Source organism: Cystoisospora suis (genome assembly GCF_002600585.1).
Source record: "Cystoisospora suis strain Wien I chromosome Unknown contig_4307, whole genome shotgun sequence".
Lineage (NCBI taxonomy): Eukaryota > Apicomplexa > Conoidasida > Eucoccidiorida > Sarcocystidae > Cystoisospora > Cystoisospora suis.
In genome coordinates, this window is record NW_027157099.1 from 7745 (window position 1) to 27588 (window position 19844).

The 19844-nt window shown below is 44.9% G+C and overlaps 3 protein-coding genes across 3 annotated transcripts in view; 2 read left to right on the top strand and 1 right to left on the bottom strand.

Annotated features, from left to right (window-relative positions):
- The window catches only part of CSUI_007927 (protein 7), an 8473-nt gene extending 7740 nt beyond the window's left edge, over nt 1-733 (top strand). The window contains exon 6 of the mRNA XM_068068069.1: nt 57-733. Within this exon, the coding sequence (XP_067919953.1) occupies nt 57-194 (138 nt within the window). The 3' untranslated portion in view covers nt 195-733. The remainder of the gene's footprint in view (nt 1-56) is intronic.
- A 1328-nt stretch (nt 734-2061) lies between these two features.
- On the bottom strand, nt 2062-2548 carry CSUI_007928 (uncharacterized protein; the record flags this gene model as incomplete). Its single annotated transcript, XM_068068070.1, has 1 exon — nt 2062-2548. A coding segment is annotated over one exon (198 nt), but the record flags the coding sequence as incomplete, so codon positions are not given.
- Nucleotides 2549-2837: 289 nt separating this feature from the next.
- CSUI_007929 (histone deacetylase hdac1) lies at nt 2838-19782 on the top strand. Its single transcript, XM_068068071.1, has 3 exons — nt 2838-6910; nt 7816-11980; nt 12605-19782. The coding sequence occupies exons 1-3, from the start codon at nt 4396-4398 to the stop codon at nt 16575-16577; spliced, it is 10653 nt and encodes a 3550-aa protein (XP_067919955.1). The 5' UTR covers nt 2838-4395; the 3' UTR covers nt 16578-19782.
- Nucleotides 19783-19844: the final 62 nt, after the last annotated feature.

The following is a 19844-nucleotide window of genomic DNA, read 5'->3' on the forward strand; positions in this document are numbered from 1 at the left end:
TCTTTCTTTTTCACTTCGTTCTTTCTTTATCTTTTCTATCTCATTTCCTTTGTCAGGAGCATCCTTGGATCAGAGCCATAGAAGAGAAAGGTCGAGGTGACGCAGCTTATGAATATGCTCGACGTGTGCTTCTTGAAGAGCAGAAGACGTCAACTTCATCTTTTAGTGATGACAAGCAGATTGAGAGAAATTAAGGAAGGACTACCACTTTAGGAAAGATTGGAGCGTAATCTTAGTCGTCCTTTCGTTTCTTCTTTCATTGCTTCGCTTTTCTTCTCTCTTCTTGTGTCTCTTTCTCTCTCAGCGAGTTGCTCTTCTGTCTCAGGAAAGGTCGTTCATGAGAGTAGATAGAGTAGCTGGAAAGGGTCCAAACAAGAGAGAGAAAGAGAGAGAAGACGACTGTATGAATGAAAGGTGACTGAGAGATATATATGGATTCTCTCAAGTATGCCTATGCATGTCTAGAGGTGGTTCATAAGTGAATTCTTGGTCAACAGAGATCTATTTTTTCTTCTTGTCGTTTTCTTCACTTTCCCGTGACATCCTTCTTCCGTGTATATGAGGGTGATTCCACTTCTCTGTCCCCTCTATCAGCTTTTAAGTGAGCCTTCTTTCGTTTTTCTTTCTCGTCCTCCACACGGACGGTTTTGTGTTTTCTTTATTTGAAAGAAGGAATGCGAAAAAGGGAGAATGTGGTCACGTTTTACCATCTGTTCTCGGTAGCTCTACCCCTCTTCTTCTCTTTCTGTTTTGCGTCATGCAGACAGCCAAGTGTCTCTCTCTCTCTCTTTTTGTAGTCGGGTGTTTGTTCTGTACGTACACCAGAAGAGAGACCGCAACATGTGGAGAGTCTGTACATACACTGATGCTGACGACTCATGCACTTCAAAAAAGTTACTTGCCATATAAGTACCAAGCCAATTGAATATTTTAGTACCAGTAGGTATTGCAATCATAATCGTTACAGCAGAGAAATATGCACGAGTATCTACTTCTAATCCTCCTGCCATCATATGATGTACCCAAACCAATCCACCTAGAATGGATGGACACTGCGTGAAGTGAAGAGCGAGAAAGAGAGAGAGGAAGAAGAGCTCAACTGGCGGATGACAGTGAAGAAGTCTTCTTTTCTTTCAAAACGAAGGAAAGAAAGAACCACACCACACCCATCTGTTTTTTTTTGTTCACCTTTACTTGGGGGACAGATTTCAAAGAAGAGTCTTCTTGGTCTGCTTCTCATCAGTTTGTATTCTTTCCCTGATCTGTCTATCTTTCTCACATCTATCTATCTATCTATCTGGAATCTATCCCTCTTTTATCTATCTATAGCATCCAAACAGAGAGAAAGGAGACTAAGACAAGGAGAGTTATAGCTTCCGGATCTTCAGCGCTTAAGAAGACCAGGCGATAGATCCCCTTGACATGGAACCTTGAAGAGTCTTACGGAACAAGAGGTGTATATGAAGCTACAGCATTTTGATAAGATTTGACCTGCACCAACTGTCTATCAATGCAATGTGTTCCACTGGTTCAACCTCTACTATCCTAGTTATCTTAGCTATGCTTTATAATACAATTACAGGCGCATGTAAGCGAAACACATCGCTCGTCAAAAATAAGATCAAACTCTTGTCTTTTAGTGAAGAAAACGAGTGTCTTCTGAACTTTCTTTTCTATCACGAGAAGACCCTTACTGCATCTCGGCTGTTGCTCTTGCTCTCCCTTGTCTTTGTAATCTTTTCCACGGGGAGTTGTCTATACAGAAGGGGAGAGGATAAGAGGACTTCACATTCATACTCTCTCTCCCTTCCCCGCTTTCCACTTCAACGATACTGTTCGTATCTCAATGCAAAAGTAGCTAGCTATTTTTACATCGAAAGAGCGTGGTGGCTTGATACTCTTCAAGTTTGTATTCTTCTCGACAGGCCAAGAAGGAGACAGAGATATCCCGTACGGTTAGTGAATGATGGAATAATTTCGCACATAGGAAGTCGATGAAGATACGCACATATACACAGGACAGTATGAGGGCTTCGGCTTCTTCATTCTTTCCTACAAGTTCCCGAGAAGAGAGAGAGACTGTGCTACAAAGGCAGAGACCAGAAGCACAGTAGATATGAATGACGCCCTCTCGATTGAAGGCTGTTCTCCCTACCGTAGCCGTATATGTATCTGTAGATGTACGCGTCTATAGTCTCTTCTTCTTTCATCGTGGCATGTATATCTACACGAGGTCAATGGATAGACATGTGTATATGATGCCTACGATATGAAGGGAGAAGCCGCTTCCTCACATCCGCTTTCCTTCCAGCGTATTGAGAGCAATGTTTTCTCCTTTTCGGCGTTTTTTAGAGAATCCAGAGAAAACCAAGAATGTTAATACACGAAAAGGCTAAAAGTGAACAGACAAAGAAAGAGAGACGATAGATTGAAGCGAAGGAGACAGCGCGTGATGCTCGCTCCCTAGGCGGTCGCCGTAGAGATGGCTGTCGATCCCTGCCTCTTCTAGTGTAGCGAAGACGGCTTCCACCGGCGAGGGAACTTTCTTCAATTGATTTGCGATACAAAGATAGAGTGATCCCTAGCGAGGACAGGCCAAGAGGAGCATTAAAGCGGTTACTGTTGGTGACAGGAGATCAGGTAGAGAGGGATTTCGTGTGTTGCATGCGCGCATGCAAAGAGCAAAAAGAAGAAGAAAAGTCTCTCTCCTACTCAACTCTCTCTTTCCTTCCCTTGCTTGTCTTGTGTTTGATGCATGGCTCTATCCATCTATCTATCGATCTATCCATGCTTGTTTGCCGCTCTGTTCTCTGGATGACTCTCCCTTCTTACTTGTAGAAGAAGATTTCTCCGCTAACGGCTTCTCTCGCAACTTTCCCTCTTCGTCGTCTCTTCTCCACTTTGACATTCCTCTTTCATTCCTTCTTTGTTTCTCAGCGGACGTTTCCTTTTCGTCCAGTCCGTCGTTCTCTCCAAATTTCTTCTCGCGGTTCTCGCCCTGTCTCTTTGTCTCTAACAACTCTTTCCTGCTTTTCTTCTTTTTTGGCGTATCTCTACTCGTTTCTTTCCGCCTCTCTTTCAGGAGTAGTGTATTTCTCTTTGTCGCGGGCTGTTCTTTTCCTTTCTTTTGCGTCGCTAGAAGAAAGAAAGAGATAGGAGAGGGATGAGGGGAAGAGAAGAGTGAATTAATGTTGTTCCTGGAGGGAGAGTAAGAGAAAGAAGAGAAGGAGAAAAAGAACAAGATTTGAAAGAGATCAGCTTCTGTCTCTTCTTTTCCAACTTAACGTTTCTTTTTCTCTCGTTGGTGGCGTTGTTTCTTTTCTCGTTGTTTCGTCTCCTCTTTTTCCGTTGAGATAGGTTTCTTCTATTTCTTGTTCATGTTGTAAGAAAGAGCTAAGTCTTTCTTTCTATTCTCCTCTCCTCTTCTCTTCTTCGTCTAGGGGAATCTCGGGCGAGCTGTCTTGCTTACCAGCTCCCTTCTATGTACATAGATGTACGTGTTAGGAATATGTACGAATCTGTGCGTATGAATAGGTTTGCGCTTATGAATGTAGTATGGAAGAACTTCCTGAGTGGCCTTTCATAGATCTTCTTGAAGAGGGGGGAATGCCCTATATCTCTCATGAAGTGAGACAATGAATGCATGCATTTGAAGGAGAAAAAGACGGGAAAAATTTGAGAACTAAAGGATTGGCGTAGTCTTTTCTCAGATAAGGAGAGGACGAGAAAGAGAAAGAAGAGGCTAGCATTGAATAGCAAGCTTAGCAGAGTTTCCTTCCTTGTTTTCTTCTCCCTTCTGACCTGCTGACTTGGACCGTTTGAAAGTGCACTCTCGAGAAAGACTGATCAAACCTCTCTATATGGTAGAGAACAGGAAAAGATAAGCAAAGAAAAGCAAAGCAAGGGGAGAGAAGAAGAAGGTTAGCTATAGATGTATCTGTCTACGTATTTATCTCTTTATCACCTGTCTTTCTTTCTCTCTATCTCTCTGTCTGGATAGAGATATAGCGGAAGTGAGCGGGTGGTAGTTGCGGGCTGGGCATGTCTTTGCTTTGAGAAGTAGGGACTGCGGGTCTTCAGAAGAAGCGATTCCAAGTGAGGAGAAGATCTTCAGACAGGAGAGGATGAACAAGACGAAAGAAGAAGGAGGGGAGAGAGGTACAAGATAAGTAGGAAGGTGTAGGTCCCAGTACGTGGATGAAGCCATACACGAGAAGCCGAAGTCATAAGAGAACGAACTGAGGAGGTCGCTCCCTCTCTCCTCTTCTTCTTTTTTAGCTACACCTCTTTCTTCTCACTATTCCTCTCCCCCCTCTTTCGAATGGATTTCTCTCGTCAGCGTCGTTTTCTTCTTTTTCTTTTTCTCCCTCTGTTCCTCTGTCTTTCCTCTTGACCATGACTGCTTCTTCACATCTTCTCCCTCTTTCTTCTTCTTCTTCTTCTCCTCTCTCTTCTTCTCCTCCTCCGCCTCATGTAGCTTTAGTGATCGATGAAGTCTATATGGCCTCTGACGTTTCACATGCAGGCCCAGCAAGTCATCCCGAGACACCTCAGAGGATATCTGCCATTCTTTCTGTCTTGTTGAGAGAAAGACTCCTAGAAGAGAGATCGGATATCTCCTCTTCTTTCTCTCTAAGAGGAGATCTCGAGAAAAAAAGCGAAAGTAGTTCGTTAGTATCAGAGAAACCTACTCGTCGTTCATCTTCTGAAGACAGCCTTTGTCATTCACACAAGAAGAAGATAAGAAAGGAGAAAGAAGAAGAAAAGAGAGAAGAGAAAGAAGAATTGAATGAGAAACCGAGAAAGCTATCTTCCTCCTTATCTCCCTTGGTATCCTCACTAGACCATGATGGCGCGACAAAGGATGAAAGAGAGAAGAATCAATCTATCTCAAGATCTTCTCTCTCCCTTTCATCGCTTTCTTCTTCCTCTCCTATCAGAAATTCACCCTCTACATCTATATCTCACTCATCTTCTTCGTCTCCATCTTCTGTTCTTCTGGAGGAGCATCGTAATTATCAGAGTCCGCATGCAAATCTTCTTGTTCTCCCCTGTCTCCGAAAAGCGACAGATGCTGAACTGCGCCTATGCCATACATCTGACTATATAGATAAGATAGAACACTGCTTCTCTCCTTCTTCTTCTTCTTCGTCAAGTTCTTCTTCTCTGCAAGAGTTAGCAGCGGCAGCGAAGCTCCGAAGAAAAAAGAAGAAAGGAGAAGAACGACAAAAGTCTTTTTCTTCCTCAGGAGGGAAAGGAGGGCACACAGGGTGTACATACACCTCAACGACTTCAAACAGCTGGGGCCATCTTCCGGGACGACTTTACAGAAATGACAAAAAGAAAACTCAAGGAGCCAGAGGAGGAGAAGCAGAAGGAAATCCTACTTCTTCTCCTGTCTATTCTAAATCATGTCCAGCTGATTTTTCTTCTTCTTCTTCCTCTTCTTCTTCTTCCTCTTCTTCTTCTTCTATCTCACCCACTCCTGTAGTAACATCAATCAAACCGAAGGAGCAGTGCTCCTTCGTTTCAAGTCACCCTGGGGAGAGAAAAGAAAAGAAGGAAGAAGATAGAAGTCTTCTGGGAATGTCTCAAGAGTTGGAGCTGATAGAAGCTGGCGAGAGTCGTAAAGGTGGTCACCTCAGAAGTATTAGAGACAGATCTGAAGAGGAGGGAGAACAGCGTGATAGTAGAGAGAAGAAGGCTAAAGAGGAGGAGGAGGAAGAAGAACAGGCTCGAGGAGAGAAGAAGAAGGAGACGCCACAAGGAGGGAAAAAAGAAGTAGAAGATTTCTTGTTGAAAGATAAGCACGGTGGTTTGGAGTTATCTGAACAAGATAAGAGAGAGAAGAATACGCTCAATGAAGAAGAGATGAAAAGAAAGGGAGGAGAGGTGAGATGTGCTGAGACGGAAGAAGAAGAAGAAGAAGAGAAAGAGAACGTCATCGACGGAGTTGGTTCGAGTGCAGGCGAAGAAAGGAGAAAAGATTCCGAGATTCTCATTGATGGAAGGTCTCGATCTCTTACAAGCGGAAGTACAAGGAGGAGTACACTCAGCAGCAGTGGGTACTATGACAGTCCGAGCGGAAGCTTTCAAGATGCGGTAGCAGGCCCGAAAGGAGAGGGAGGAGATGGATGGATGGATAGAGAGATAGAGAAGAAGATCATTCAGACTGATACAAGAAATAGGATGTCTTTTGTTTCGAGAGATGCAAGTAAAGATTCTTTCATTGGAGAAGCTTCTTTTTCCTCTTCTTCTTCTTCTCTTTCTCTTCATTCTTCTTCTTCATATGATCCCAGTAGTCTAGATGCAACGCACGCAGTCAACTATATAACTGGGGAGGAGAAGATCTCCTCCTGCTCCTCCTCCTCATCAAGTCAGATAGCTCGTCAAGCATCCTCTATATCACCTTCTCCCTTCTCTTCTTCTTCTCCTCCTTTATGTTTTGCTTCTTCATCTTCTTCTGCATCTTCATCCTCGGTGCCAGTACCTTCTCATCGCTTTCCATTTGGTCGAGACACGTTTGTCTGTCCTGAGACATCCCATACAGCGCGACTAGCTGCGGGAGCGGCGTTAACTCTTTGTGATCTTATCATGGGAGAGGGAGAAGAAGAACAGGAAGAAGAATATTCTGAGGTAGTTTCAATCAAAGAGGAAGAGATAGAAGGTTCTCTTTCGATGCCTGTCGTTTCGGAGAATGACCCTCCTACGGATCATGAAAAGATGTTACATGAAGAGAGTGAGAAAGAGAAGAGAGAAGAGAAAGGGAAGGAGGCAGGTAGAAGTCATGAATGTCTGCAAAAGAAGAAGAACGAAGAGCGAAAGAGAACAACTAGGAGGAATGGAATAAGAAGAGGCTTTGCCTTGATCAGACCTCCTGGTCATCACGCATGCTCTAAAGAAGCTGCAGGTACACCCCAGAAAACAAGCACGCTTTGTCTCTTCTGTTCTTTGGGTACTTCGTCATGTTATCCTTTGACTCTTTTTTTTCCTTTTCTTCTTCCTCATTCCCTGACCTTGTCCTTCTTTCTCTTTCTTTCTTTACTATCTTATAGCTCTCGACCGTTCTTTGTTTTCTTGCTTCCTGAGTAAGAGGAGATATCACGTACACCGTCTGTGCGTACGCATGAGTGTATTCATTCATACATGGAGACTGCATGCATGCATGCTAGGTTTTTGTCAATTGACAGAGAGTCGAGGATGATTTGTCTCCGGTATGATATGATTAAGCCCTCTATATGCGTGTGTCTGCGTCGGTGTGAGTGGAGAACAAACAGATCTTTTGCTATAGTTCTGTAGCGGGTTTGTGAATGTACACATAGAGTACGGACTTCCTCTACCGACAGCTACATATGCATTTGGGGGTACATATATCCTGATAGAGATACATGTAAATACCTGTATGCATATGCATAGAGTGCGTGTCGATATGTCTCTCTCTCTCCCTCTATTTATATATGTCTCTCTCTCTCTATATATATATATCTATATATATATATATATATGCGTGCGAGAGAGGTCTGTTCCATTCGACTGGGGTGATTGAATGAAACACAAACCGTTTGACTCAAGTTGAAGGTGAGAGGAGAGTAGAGATGACATAAGAGGAGAGAAAGGCTTTTCTAACTCTGTGACAATAGACGAACTCCATCTATGGGAATAGAGGTCTGTTCAAGCACATACACCTTCATCTTGTCCTCTCTTGTATGTACACCTATGTATGTGGGTTTGTTTAATTTGACTTTCTCTGATGTCTCAAGGATGTCTAAAGGCACTTGTGAAATTGCCTGTCTTTCCCCTTGTCTTCTTCTGTAGGTTTTTGTATCTTCAATAATGCAGCGGTTGCATGCAGATACCTAACAGAGTATTACCATCTTCCTCGGCTGGTCGTCTTTGACTGGGATGTTCATCACGGCAATGGTACACAAGATCTTTTCTACTCGAGCTCGAGAGTTCTATATATTTCTGTACATCGTTTTGATACGAAGCTAAGGCTGTCATCTTCATCTCTTGAGACGATCTCTTCTTCTTCTTCATCTGTTACGACTTCACCTCATAGTAGGAATCCTGGTAATGAAAGAAAGAAGAATAAGAAGAAATGTCGTTGTTCTTCTTTGTCGTCTCCCTCATCTTCTCCGTTCACTTCTTTCTCTTCGAAGGGCTCTCCGACACATAATAGTAAACGGCGAAGTACCTTTCCATCCTCTACTTCTCCGTCTCCTTCTTCTCCTTCTCCCTCTGTCTCGTTTTATCCAGGTACAGGGAATCTGCATGAAGTAGGCCAAGGTCCAGGGAAAGGTTATACTTTGAATATTCCTCTATCTAAAGGATATACAGATGCAGATATGTATTGGTCGTTCACGACAACTATAGCTCCAGCTATAGATGAATTTCGGCCACACGCCATTGTTATTTCTGCTGGCTTTGATGCGGTCCAAGGAGATCCTTTAGGTGGATGTGAGTTAACGCCTGGGATGTACGGTTGGCTAACTAGACAAGTCAAACGGCTAGCTGATAGACATGCTCAAGGTCGATTACTCATGTTATTGGAAGGTGGGTATGGATTGGATGTCTTAGGTGAATGTGTCGCAGCTTGTCTGAAGGAATTGGTCAGGGAAGAAGAAGAAGAGAATGAGATAGAGAGGGAGATGAAAGGAGATCAAGAAGATGATGACGAGGGGCGGGAGAAGAAGGTTGATAGGAGAGAAGGAGACAATAGGGACGAGGGATATCGTTACAGAGTCAAAAATACCGGAGAGAATAGAAATGAGGAGGAAGAAGATGGAGATCAGGTGTGTCGCTCACTCCTAGAAAGAGGAAAAAAGAAGGAATCTCTTTCTTCTGTCTTTCGTTCTCCTTTTAGTAGTGAAGTAGCTTCAACGGGGTTACCTGTCTCCAGGGTAGAGAAGAAGGAAGAGAATGAGAATGAGAGGATGACACAGAAGAAGACAACCTCTGCTACCTCGTCGTCTACTCTGTCTCCATATGGACTTCCTACGGTTTATGAAGATTCTTCTTTGCATCACACAGAAGCAGAGAGACGAGAAGAAAAAGAAGAAGCAGAGGAACCTTATACGCGTGAATCTTTTCTAGTCTCCTGTCATCTGAAGCACTCTCATTCTTCTCCGAATCTGCTAAGTCCATCTTTAGCTTCTTCTTCTTCTCCTTTAGGCAATGGCAACTCGACACCTCAATCTACGCCAACTAACTCTAGACTCTCTCTTCCTTATTTTGCTTTACCTCCGTTGCATGATCCCTCTTCTTCTTCTTCCGCTTCCTCTTCTTCTTCCTCACCATTCTCTAGTGTTCCCGCGAGATCATCTTTTTCTCCTGTGTCTCCTTCTTCGTCCTGTCGTCCCTTACGTCCTTCCTCATCTCTCCTTCTCCAACTTCCTTCTTCTTCTTCTCTATCACAGGCGCGTACTCCGCCGAGACTTCCATCTTCTCCACTGCAGCGACAGTGTTCAACTACGGCGGTCGCTCTTCCGCCGTCACCTCGTCTTCTTTCTTGTTCTTCTTCTGCTTCATCGTCTGTCTCGTCTCCTACGCACCAGCGTCAAGGAGTTGTCTCGGGGTCAGTTCTTTCTTCTCCACTACTGATGAAGAGTACATGTCATGCAGCAAATGTCTTTTCTCCTAAAAGATCATCTTCCTCTCGATCTCTCGTACCCTCTCCGTCTTCTCTCCAGCCATCTTCTTCTACCTGTTCTCGTCGTCTAGCTGCTGTATTTGAATCAGCAGAATCTTCTGCTTCGTCATCCTCCTCTCAAGTGACTCTTCTTTCTCCCTCTTCTTTCTCTTCTCCTTCCTCTACCCACCTCCGTCACCCAACCTCGTCTTCTTCTCCTTGTGAGAGACATGCACGTCAGTCTTCTGATCGTTCCAAACAGAAGTATGAGAGGATCGATGAGGAAGTGTCTTCCAGAGGAACGACAGTCTATACACCATTAGATAGGTATCCGCCAGCCGAGAGATGGGCTATAATACCTGTAGAAAAGGTCAAGCCTACCTGGACAGTAGAGAACTCTTCTCTTTCTTATGATGGCGGTGACGTTGGAGAAACCTCGCCTGACTCACAAAGTCATTCTTTAGATTGCTGTTGTTCTTCTCCTTCCGAGGGTGGTTTGTCTTCTTCTCCTTCTTCTCTCTTGAACTCTCCTTCTCTCCCTCTCTTATCTCCCGTAGGTCCGGGGGCCGTAGAAAGGAGAAGAGGAGAAGAAGAAGTACGAAGTACGAAGTTAACACCTGCACCTGTTAAGGATACATCTTGTACAAGGAACAAGATCCCATGTACGTTATCTAACAGCGAGTTTCCGTCCTCACTCGCATCTCATTCACCCCCTGTCAGTCTATCCTCTCTTCGTAATGATAAGAATGATAGCAAACATCTTCAGTCTTCTCTTTCTTCATCTTCCTTACTCTCCCCCCTCTCTCCTCCTTCTCCTTCCTCTGCACTCCAATGTGAAGGTTTCCTAGACAGGGAGGATTATTCTTGTGCCTCTCCGTCTTCTCATAGGGACTGTCACGCTCCTTCTCCATCGCCGGACTTTCCTTTAGAAGAAGAAAAGAGATCCCTGCATGTGACTGACGCTGCGAATGGATTGTCACTCGAAGAAAGTTCTTCAAATCAATCTATACAACAAGAAGGAGAAAAGAAAGTTAAAGTAATAGAAAGTACAGAAGAAAAGAGAGAGAATGGAGATTCTGAGAGAACTCAGGCTTCTCGTCCTCTATACAGTGTGAGAGAACCACACCAATCGAGTGTGACCGACTTGTCTTTATCGAGACATGAGGAGGCAAAGGAAGAGACGAGTAGAAGAGAGGCAGAAGGAGAAAAAGAAGAAGGAAAAGAAGAAAGAGAAAGAAGAGAAGAAGAGGGAGAAGGTGACGGGCAACAAGTCAGTGCAAAGGAGGGGGAAAAGAGATATGCTGAGAGATTACCTCTTATACAGCGTTTAGTTGTATGTAGACAGTCGACATATGAAGTGTTAAGTATGGTTCATCAGATACATGAAGGCCATCCCTTGTATCTTCCTCTTTTACCTCCTTTACCTAAGGCTATCAAGAAGAATGGACCGAGGGAGAAGAAAAAGAAGAAAGAGAAAGATGAAGACGGAGAAGAAGAAGAGAATGAAGGAAAGGAAGCGCAGGAAAGAAAGAGAAGTGGTGATGTGTATGCAGATGATGGGAAAGAGGAAGCAGAAGAGAGGGCAGATCATAGATTCTCATCTCTGAGGGATGGGACACAAGAAGTATCGACTTGTTCCTCTGGGGGCAGCGGAAATCGATTGTTGGTTGCGATAAAAGAACAGGGGGAGATAGGAGGAGAAGAGAAAGAGATGACGAATGAAGAGGGAAGATGCGATCTTGAAGAGGATGAGAAGAACAAGATGAAAAAGGAAAAGAAATGCTCTCCGCATGCATGTGGAACGATGAAGAGAATGACACGAGAGAAAGAGGCTACATCTTCTTTAGTCAGTATCGATGGTCAGATTGCATACGATCGAGGCGAGACTCTCACCATCCCGGCAAAGATAGAAAAAGCCGAAGAAGAGAAAGAAAAGAGAAGAAAGGTACAAGAGGAGAAAGAAAATATGAAAGGGAGAGAGAATAACACCATGCGGTTGATATATGAGATGGATAAGGAAAGTTCAAGTGGAGAAACAAAAGAGCCGAGAAAAGGTGAGGAAATGAAAGGAGAGAAAGAGAAAGAGAAGATACAAAACAGCCTGAGCGATGATGAATGGATAGAAGTCAAGCGCCGTAGTAGTGGAGGTGGCAGAAGGAGAATTTCCTCTTTTGTCAAGAAGAGAGACGAAGAAGACGAAGAGACGAGTCGAGTCGACTTGCAGTCAAGAGCAGAAGAAGAAGGAAGGAAGAAGGATCGTGAAGAGAATAAGGAAGAAGAGACACAAACTGGGGCAGGGGAGACTTCACCGGGCGATGGCGGCCGAGGAGAGCTCCTATCACCGGGCGAGAGGTAAGATGAGTTTGTATGCAGATACGATCGCAATCTTTTCGAAGCGAAAGGCTTTATAAGGCGTTTCCTAACTGGGAATGGCTAGTTAGACAAATCAGCTGTTTCCTGTGAAGAGTGACTGGCATGTATTCGCCTCATGCACGTGTGTGCAGTCGTATGTATAGACACGGTCTAACGTTGTGACAGCCCTGCACCCCGTCTTCATTCAGCCCGCGTCCTAGCGATACAGTAGAACTCCTCTCTTTCTCTTCTTCTGTCAGCACAAAGTAACAGCAAGCACATTCTCCTCGACTTCCCTCTTCATCGTACATTCTCCCTCTGTAGAGAGATAAGTGCTTCGTTCTTCTTCTTCTTCTTCTCCCGTATACGACGGCACATACCTGTGGACACTACAATGATCCTGGGGACTTGCCACAGTCGAGTCAGCTAGCTAGTCGTAGGTGTCTAGCCACCGATAGCAACACACATGTAAAGAGGTGGGTGGTCGCATGGCATCGCCTTCTTTTGTGTACTTGGCGGAATGTCTTCCGACGGAAATCTTCAATTCATTTGAGCCCCATCGTCTCTTTGCGGTTGTGGACTTTGTCTTCTGGAGGACTGTGTTTCTTCTTTGTGCCTTTGTAGGTCTCCGTCTCCAGAATCATGCTTAGCTTCGACTGTATGTACACCTGCCTTCGGTCAGTCTTCTATTGTACCCTTGACGTCGCCATCGTCTCCCGACTTGTCATGCTCTCACAATAGTACAACGACTTGTCTGTCTTCGCAGTCTCAGTCTCCTTCTCCCTTTTCTTCACATCTTCAGCAGCAAGACCATGACGCTTCCCTTCTTTTCTCCCCTTTCACGTCTTCTTCTTCTGCTTGTGTGGCTGATGAGGAGAAGAATGGCTCTCATAAGGACGTTGGTGAGAGGACTCTGTTCGCACGGTTTTCTGGTTCGACTCTTCAAAGAGAGAATAGAGATACAGAAGAGGAAAAGAAAGATGAAGAAAGGACGAAAACACATTGGTGTAAGAGAGATAGACGAGCATCAAGAAAAGCGTGTGAGGGAAGTCATCTTCATTCACTCTCGAGCAGTAGCATGGACGATGACGAGCTTCTTCTTCGTGTTAGATCTCGTATAGTAGGAGGGCAAGCAAGTCGTTGGCTCTTACCATCTGTTTTCCATAGAGAGAACTTTCTAAGAAGGAGAGAAGAAGAACAGCCTCTTGCTCAGCCTTCCATTGTCATGACGATAGACAGCAGAGGTGGGAAATCTTCAGGACAACCAGATTCTCTTCTTCCCATCTGTTGTTTTCACAAGGAAGAAGAATCTTCGAGCCGAGGACAAGGACAGCCTCGGAGACACGACAAGAGAAGTCCAAGAGACAGAACAACTGAGAGAAACGATGACAATGATAGTGGTGGTAGAGGACGAGAGGGAGAAGAAGAGAAAGAAGATCAAAGAAAAAGGATGAGAGAAGAGGAGAGAGGGGGTTCTACGAAGAAGGAGAGTTTAGAGAGTAAACTCGTGGATAATGAAGATCTTAATGATGGAAAGAAGACCTCGGAAGGTGGAGGACAAGTACGCGTAGAGCGGTCAGAAAGGAGAGTAGATGACGATGTGGTACATGAAGATGATGCAGATCATCATGGTAGAGGAAGGCTTCATACAGATAAGGAGAGAGAAGGAGTGTATTCTTTGCAAGAGTCAGTCGGAAGGAGAAAACAGGAAGGAGGTCTGAAGACTTCGATTGCCGCTAGCATGCCTCAAGAGAGCAAAAGCAGTGATCATCTGCGTGATGACAGGAATAGAGAAGAGAGTAATCGATGTCTAGAGAAGTTAAATGAAGACGATGAAGGGAAGCTGATCAAGCTGTGTAACTGGAACGAGGCAGCCTTCTATGCTTGGGTTAAGCTTCATACACTCGCGAAGAAAGAAGGAGACGCTACTTTAGTGAGGAAGGTACTTCAAGACTATGCAGAGAACTTTCAGAGATATGTACAACGCCAGCAGCAGCAGCAGAAGAAGAATAAGGTGGAGAATAAGAAGGAAGAGCAAGAAGGCAAGATGAAAGCGAGAGACAATCTTTCCTCTGTCACAACATATTTAGACGAAGATGACCAAGAAAAGCAAGAAGAGGATGAGGATGAGGGGGAGGAGGAGAAGAACAAAGATCTCAAGTCTTCTTTCTTTTCTCTTCCTTTTGAGCCTGAAGCTGTTCTCCATCTTCTTCGTATACCTCCACACTCTCTCATCTCTCCATTTCAAGATCCCTATCGTCCTTCTTCTTCCTCCTCTTCTCATGTTCGTCCGTCTGGCTCTTTTCGTAACAGCTCTTCTTCTGTCCTTCCTCTGACCGCCTCCTCTGGTCCTAGTCGTACAACCCCGCTAGTCAATCCATCGTCTTACCACAAGAAAGAAGAAGATGATTTGAAGGAAGGAGAGATCATTTTCACAGATGTTGCCTCGGAGCTTGCGAAGAACATCCCTCACTGTTATGAAGTCTATTGGACGCATTCTTATCACTTTTTCTCTGCAGAAGAAGAACCGCATCAAGGCGCAGACAGCAATAGATCTAAAGAAGATTCTCATGTCTCCTCCTCTTCTTCTTTCCTATCTTCATCTGATCATAAGAGCTGGAACACCATCGCTACTGCAAACAGTCTTGATATTAAGCATCAAGATAGGAGGAGAATAAGGCCTGTCAACCTAGAATCTCCTAGCCATTCTCATTCTCGTCATCTGTCACCTCCACACAATCTTCCTTCTTCTTTCTCTTCGACTTCAGCTTCCTTTACACCACCGTCAACATCGTCATTATCTTGTTCTTCTTCATCGAAGATGTCTCTTTCATCTTCTCGTTCTCTTCCCTTATCGCTTTTTCGCTCCTCTTCTTCTTCTTCTCGAAGTTTGAGAGAAGGGAGATTCTCATGTGCCGTAGCTTTAGAAGACGTCGCGAAATTTCGGTGTCCATGCGTCATGGATTTGAAGCTAGGAACTCAGATGGTGGATCCAAGTTGTACAGATCCAGTTAAAGTTCAGCGCATGCAAGAGAAAGCAAGAGATCGCTCCTTTGCATCGCACGGCTTTTCTGTGTGCGGGGTGTTGCTACGAGGAGGAGAAGACGACTTCTCACAGCCCGATGAAACAAAGATGAACAAGAAGAAGGAGAAGGAAGGTTGTCTTCATGAAGAGAAGGAGAGAAAAAGACACGATAAGGGAAAGGGAGTTACAGATATGGACGCACTGAAGGAGAGAAGAAGAAAAGAAGAAGAATCTTCTTGTCATGATGAGGAAAGAAGAAGAAGATGGATGATGGATAAGAGCAGATGTAGGGAGAGGAAGGAAGAGAGATTATGCGTATCTCCTTTCGATGTTAGAGAGAAAGACAACGGAAAACAAGAAGACACAGAAGAAGGAGAAGAAGAAAGCAAGGAGAAACAAAGCCAAGGAGGAGACGCGTGTGATCACTTGATAAGGCAGCAAGAAGGAAGAGAAGGAGCTGACCGAGTAAAGAAAGATAAAGCCGTTGAGAGTAGAGATGGCGTAGACGAAAAAGAAGATGAAGCTCCAAGAAAAGAAGAAGACGAGGCAAGAGGGGTGGTGGAGAAGTCGGTAGAGGAACTAACGCCGAAGAAAGACACAGGAGAGGCAGGGAAGATCAGAGAAGTGCATGACAAGAGACGACTACAGCAGCATGACGATGGCGTGAAAGAAGAGGAGTTGAAGATTCTTTTTGGTAATGAATCTAACGTTAATAGGACATATCCATCGAGATCCACATTCTTTTCCACCCTACCTTTATCGCCTCCTCTACGCATATCAAAACAGGAGGCGTATGCTATACGAGACGATGAGAGGTTCATACAAATATTTCGTCGTTTCTTCACGGTGAATGGATCTCCACAGCTAGCTCGACGATTGATTAGCAAATGTCTAGACACACTAGCCAGACTTGTCTGGTTCTTTGAACACCAGACACAGGTGTCTTTCTATGGATCAAGTCTCCTCTTCGTTTTTGATGCATGTCCTATGCCTTCTTCTTCTATAACGACGAAGGACAGAAACCCAGGGAGTGAGATAGAGAGGTCGCCTTCTTCATCTGAGTTTTGTCTGAAAGAAAACGATAAGAAGGAAAGGGAGACGGTTTCCTCGAGATGTCGGGAAAGCCGGAAAAAGCTAGAGAAGAGAAAGAACGAAAGAGATCCCTGGCCTCAACCCGGAGAAGCTAGTGGTGAAAACTTTTCTGCTGGAGAGACGAAGGTGGTATGTCCTTCTGGTGTATCTCAAAAGAAGGAGATACATGAAAAGAATGACGAGGAACAGGAGAGAGAAGGAAAGGAAGAAGAAAACGAAGAGAAAGGTGGTTATCGTGGCGTGGATGACAAAGATCGAAAAGACAGAGAAGCTAAAGAAGAGGAAGAGATAGATGGAAGTGAAGTAGGAGAGTTTGAAGATGAGAGGGAAGCATTTTTCGATGCTGTGGTAGAGAGTTGTCGGGTGTATATGGTCGATTTTGCACACGTGAACTTTTCAAGGAGAACAAGAGATGAAGGCTATCTCTTTGGTCTTCGTAATCTACAGCGACTCTTCAGCCGTGTCTTAGAGGACTTGTAGAGGAAGAAAACTCACAGAGAAAGAAAACTCTTACACTATCCAAGTAGATCACTCGACGGAGATATCTATTCTTGCATGTGATCCATCCTTTCGTTTCTAGAGCTTCAGGAGAGTTTAAATACTTTGCTTGAGAGACGTGTAGGCAGGGGAAGAACGTCTATTTCTGTAAGCTTCTCAGGAAGGTAACCGGCCGATGGTAAAGGGTGAGATCTTCAAGGAAGTCGAGGAGATATGTCGAATTGAGACAGAGCTTGCTCTCTTTGTCTGGGCTTGAATGATCAATCTTCCTATTCACAGGATCTGCTGGCATACATATGAATTGCCAGTCACGAAACACATGGCAGAAGGATGTGATGTATATAGGCAGATTTCTCTGAAGGTGTTTGTGTCTCTTTAAGCATATACATATACACATGTTTATCTCAATCTATCTATGTAGGCATCTCTTTCTCTGTGTATGCTTATGCATATATACATATATATGCTTTTACCTGTACCGTGATAGGAGCCTTAGAAGTATTTGCATGTAGTTCGAGTGGGAATGATGCTGATATATACATGCAGGATGGGGGTACGATAAGGGAAGCCGAGCACTAGCAGCAACAGCAGAATGTACGATGAAGCTGGGCTGCATTTCTTTCTTTGGTTTTCTTTCATTTATCATGTTCTTTCTTTCTTTTTCCTAAGTCTTCTCATCAGTTGGCTTGAAGAAGCTCGAGAGGATTTGTGTCCTTAGAGAATTTTTTCGAGTAGAAACGGAAGCTGAGAAGTTCAGTTTTTTCCTCTTCTTCCCGCATCTTTGTTCATGGCCCCTTCTAGAAAGAGAGAAAGGCGCGGATCAAGCGAAGGAGTGCAATGTACATACACCAGGATGAATGAAGTAGAACCCTTTCCTTTTTGTTTTTGTTAAGTGCTTCGTTTGCCGTTCTTTCCGGCATTCGTTCTTTTTTTCTTCTTAAAGTAAAGGTTCCAGGGTGTTCTCCTATATGTATTGATCAGAGAGGAATTTCCCCGTCTTTTTTTTCGGTTTCGTTTTCGTCTTTTCTTGATATCGCTCTTTACCGTCTTTGTCACTTGGTAGAAAACGAAAGAAGATAGGCCATACGTCGGCTAGTTGCCTTTGACTAAAAAAAAAAAGAAAATTTTCTCCTCTCGCTTTTTCAGAATCTCACTTCATGCCAGTACTTGATGGACGAAATCTCTTCACAGTGAGCTTCTTTCGCTTCGTCTATATGGACGGCAGAACGGACGCCTTTGCCTCGGTGCTCAACTTGATGAACTACACGACAGAGGGGAGTGCTGATAGCTCTGTTGGAAGAGTGTATTCATTCAGGCAGGTCTCTCGATTTCAAGACTCACAGTACTTGGTATCATTTTCACTGGGTCTCAACCCTGCGAAAGTCCAGCCTTGTACATCTCAAGGAGGTCGCTCATTCACAGCAAATAGATCATCACAGAAGTTCTGTAGATATGAATGAACCTTCCCTGCCGTGTTCGGATACTCATCGACTTGTAGAGCTACGGCTATATGGGTAATTCTATCTTCATGTGTATACATCTGTATGCATAAAAAGATATGTACGTAAACGGAGACATACGGATGCTGTACCACATGCTGGGGTAGTCACAGATACGGTCACTGAGAACTGCTAGGAGGCACTTCCGAGATATATGGAGGAACGGTCTACAACGCGGTGGATTCGAGGCTGCATTGGCTTTAGATAGGGAGGATATTCGTTGTACGTCGCCTCTACTGTCCGCAAGTTCGTAGCTGCCATGACTGGCTCGACAATGTCATGTTTGTTCGTCCCCGCCCCCCCCCTCGAAGCTGTCATGCTCCTCCGGTGCAGCAAGGCCCGTATATCAGTGACAAAGATGTTCTGTTGGAGTGTTGTTCCGAGTATCGCTGCAGGCGTACTGACAAGGAAAGAGTGTAAGACGTACAGCTATTGTGCCTAGTACGCGGCTGGCGCGCCTCGAGTTAAGGCCGATGTGGCGTCTGTCTCTCTGCAGTACGGAGGTGATATCCGACTATAAGACCAGTAGCCCGTTTTTTTTTCTTCTACAGTCTCACCCTGGAAGGTTAGGAGCGGGACATGCGGAAAAAGGACGGAAGGTCGTCTTTTAACAGCACACCTCATGTTTTTTGTATGGTCGTTGTGTTCTGGTGTTTAGCTGTGTTAGAAGATGACGAGTGAATGTGTCCTCTAGTACTACTGACTTCTTCTGTCACACTATGCAATGAGCGTTGGGCCCAGGGCTCATTCTCAGAGCGACCAGTTGGATGGTCGGCTTACCCCTCGGGTAACGAGAAATTCCGTGGCGTCACCAGCGAGTGAGCCCTTTTTTTCCTGTGGCTGACATGGATGTTCGAAATGCGCAAATGATGGATGATCAAAGGATTGAGGCGAAGTGGATTTGCCGGGGAAGAGCACGCAAAACGTACTGTCCGATTGCGGGGTTCGAAGGAGACAGCACGTCGGCGAGACTGACATCCTTCCTTTGCCGTTGAGGTGGAGGCCTGCGTCGCTCTCTGTGTACGGCCGGGTGATTTCCGACGAAGTGACCGGCATGGCCCGATGCGGGAGATGGTGCAACGCCTGCTGTTCCGGAACGGCAGACCCGCTCGGGCAGCGTTAGTGAAGAGAACCTCCGAGAAGTTGAGGCGTCAGTCCAGTTGCTGAACGGGGTGGGTCGACAGCTTGTACAGACGCACATGCCGAGTTGCTAGACGTCATGGGTCACCCGGCTACGAAGCCAGACGATGTAAGATGTTTGGACCCACGGGGTCAATTTTCTCTTCGCTTTCTGAGCCCAGAATGACTCGGACACCCAACTTTGTGAATCAGAAGCGCTATCATTCAGCCAGAGCCCCGGGCAAGGAAAAAGTCCTTCTGCCGGGGCATATATATGTGTGCAGAGTGACTTCGTGTTTCTTTAGTAATGTAACTAATCCAGAGTTAGACTCGTCCTACTCATGCTCCGGTGGCCCCTGAAAGAGAGTCAAGCAAGGGCTACGGCTACTGCCCACACCTACCGGGCGTTTGGAACGCCAAACCAACAGATCGGTCATTTTACTTCATTTCTTCGAGCAAGGTAAAAACAATCTGCATAAACAGGAAGAAAATTCTGCAAACTAACGGCCTCAACAGAGTGGTGTTTAACGTTGGAGGTCAGAGCCGTCAACGGAAAGAGAGGGACTCATTCCTCCCTTAGGGCCTATGGCGCAATGGTAGCGCGTCTGACTCCAGATCAGAAGGCTGGGCG

What these genes read in the sequence shown, in the direction of transcription:
- CSUI_007929 (XM_068068071.1), top strand. Translation starts at nt 4,396, where the DNA reads ATGACTGCTTCTTCACATCTTCTCCCTCTTTCTTCTTCTTCTTCTTCT. An exon ending in ATGCTCTAAAGAAGCTGCAG is followed by an intron (nt 6,911 to 7,815) that starts GTACACCCCAGA and finishes CTTCTTCTGTAG; the next exon opens with GTTTTTGTATCTTCAATAAT. An exon ending in CTCCTATCACCGGGCGAGAG is followed by an intron (nt 11,981 to 12,604) that starts GTAAGATGAGTT and finishes GTGCCTTTGTAG; the next exon opens with GTCTCCGTCTCCAGAATCAT.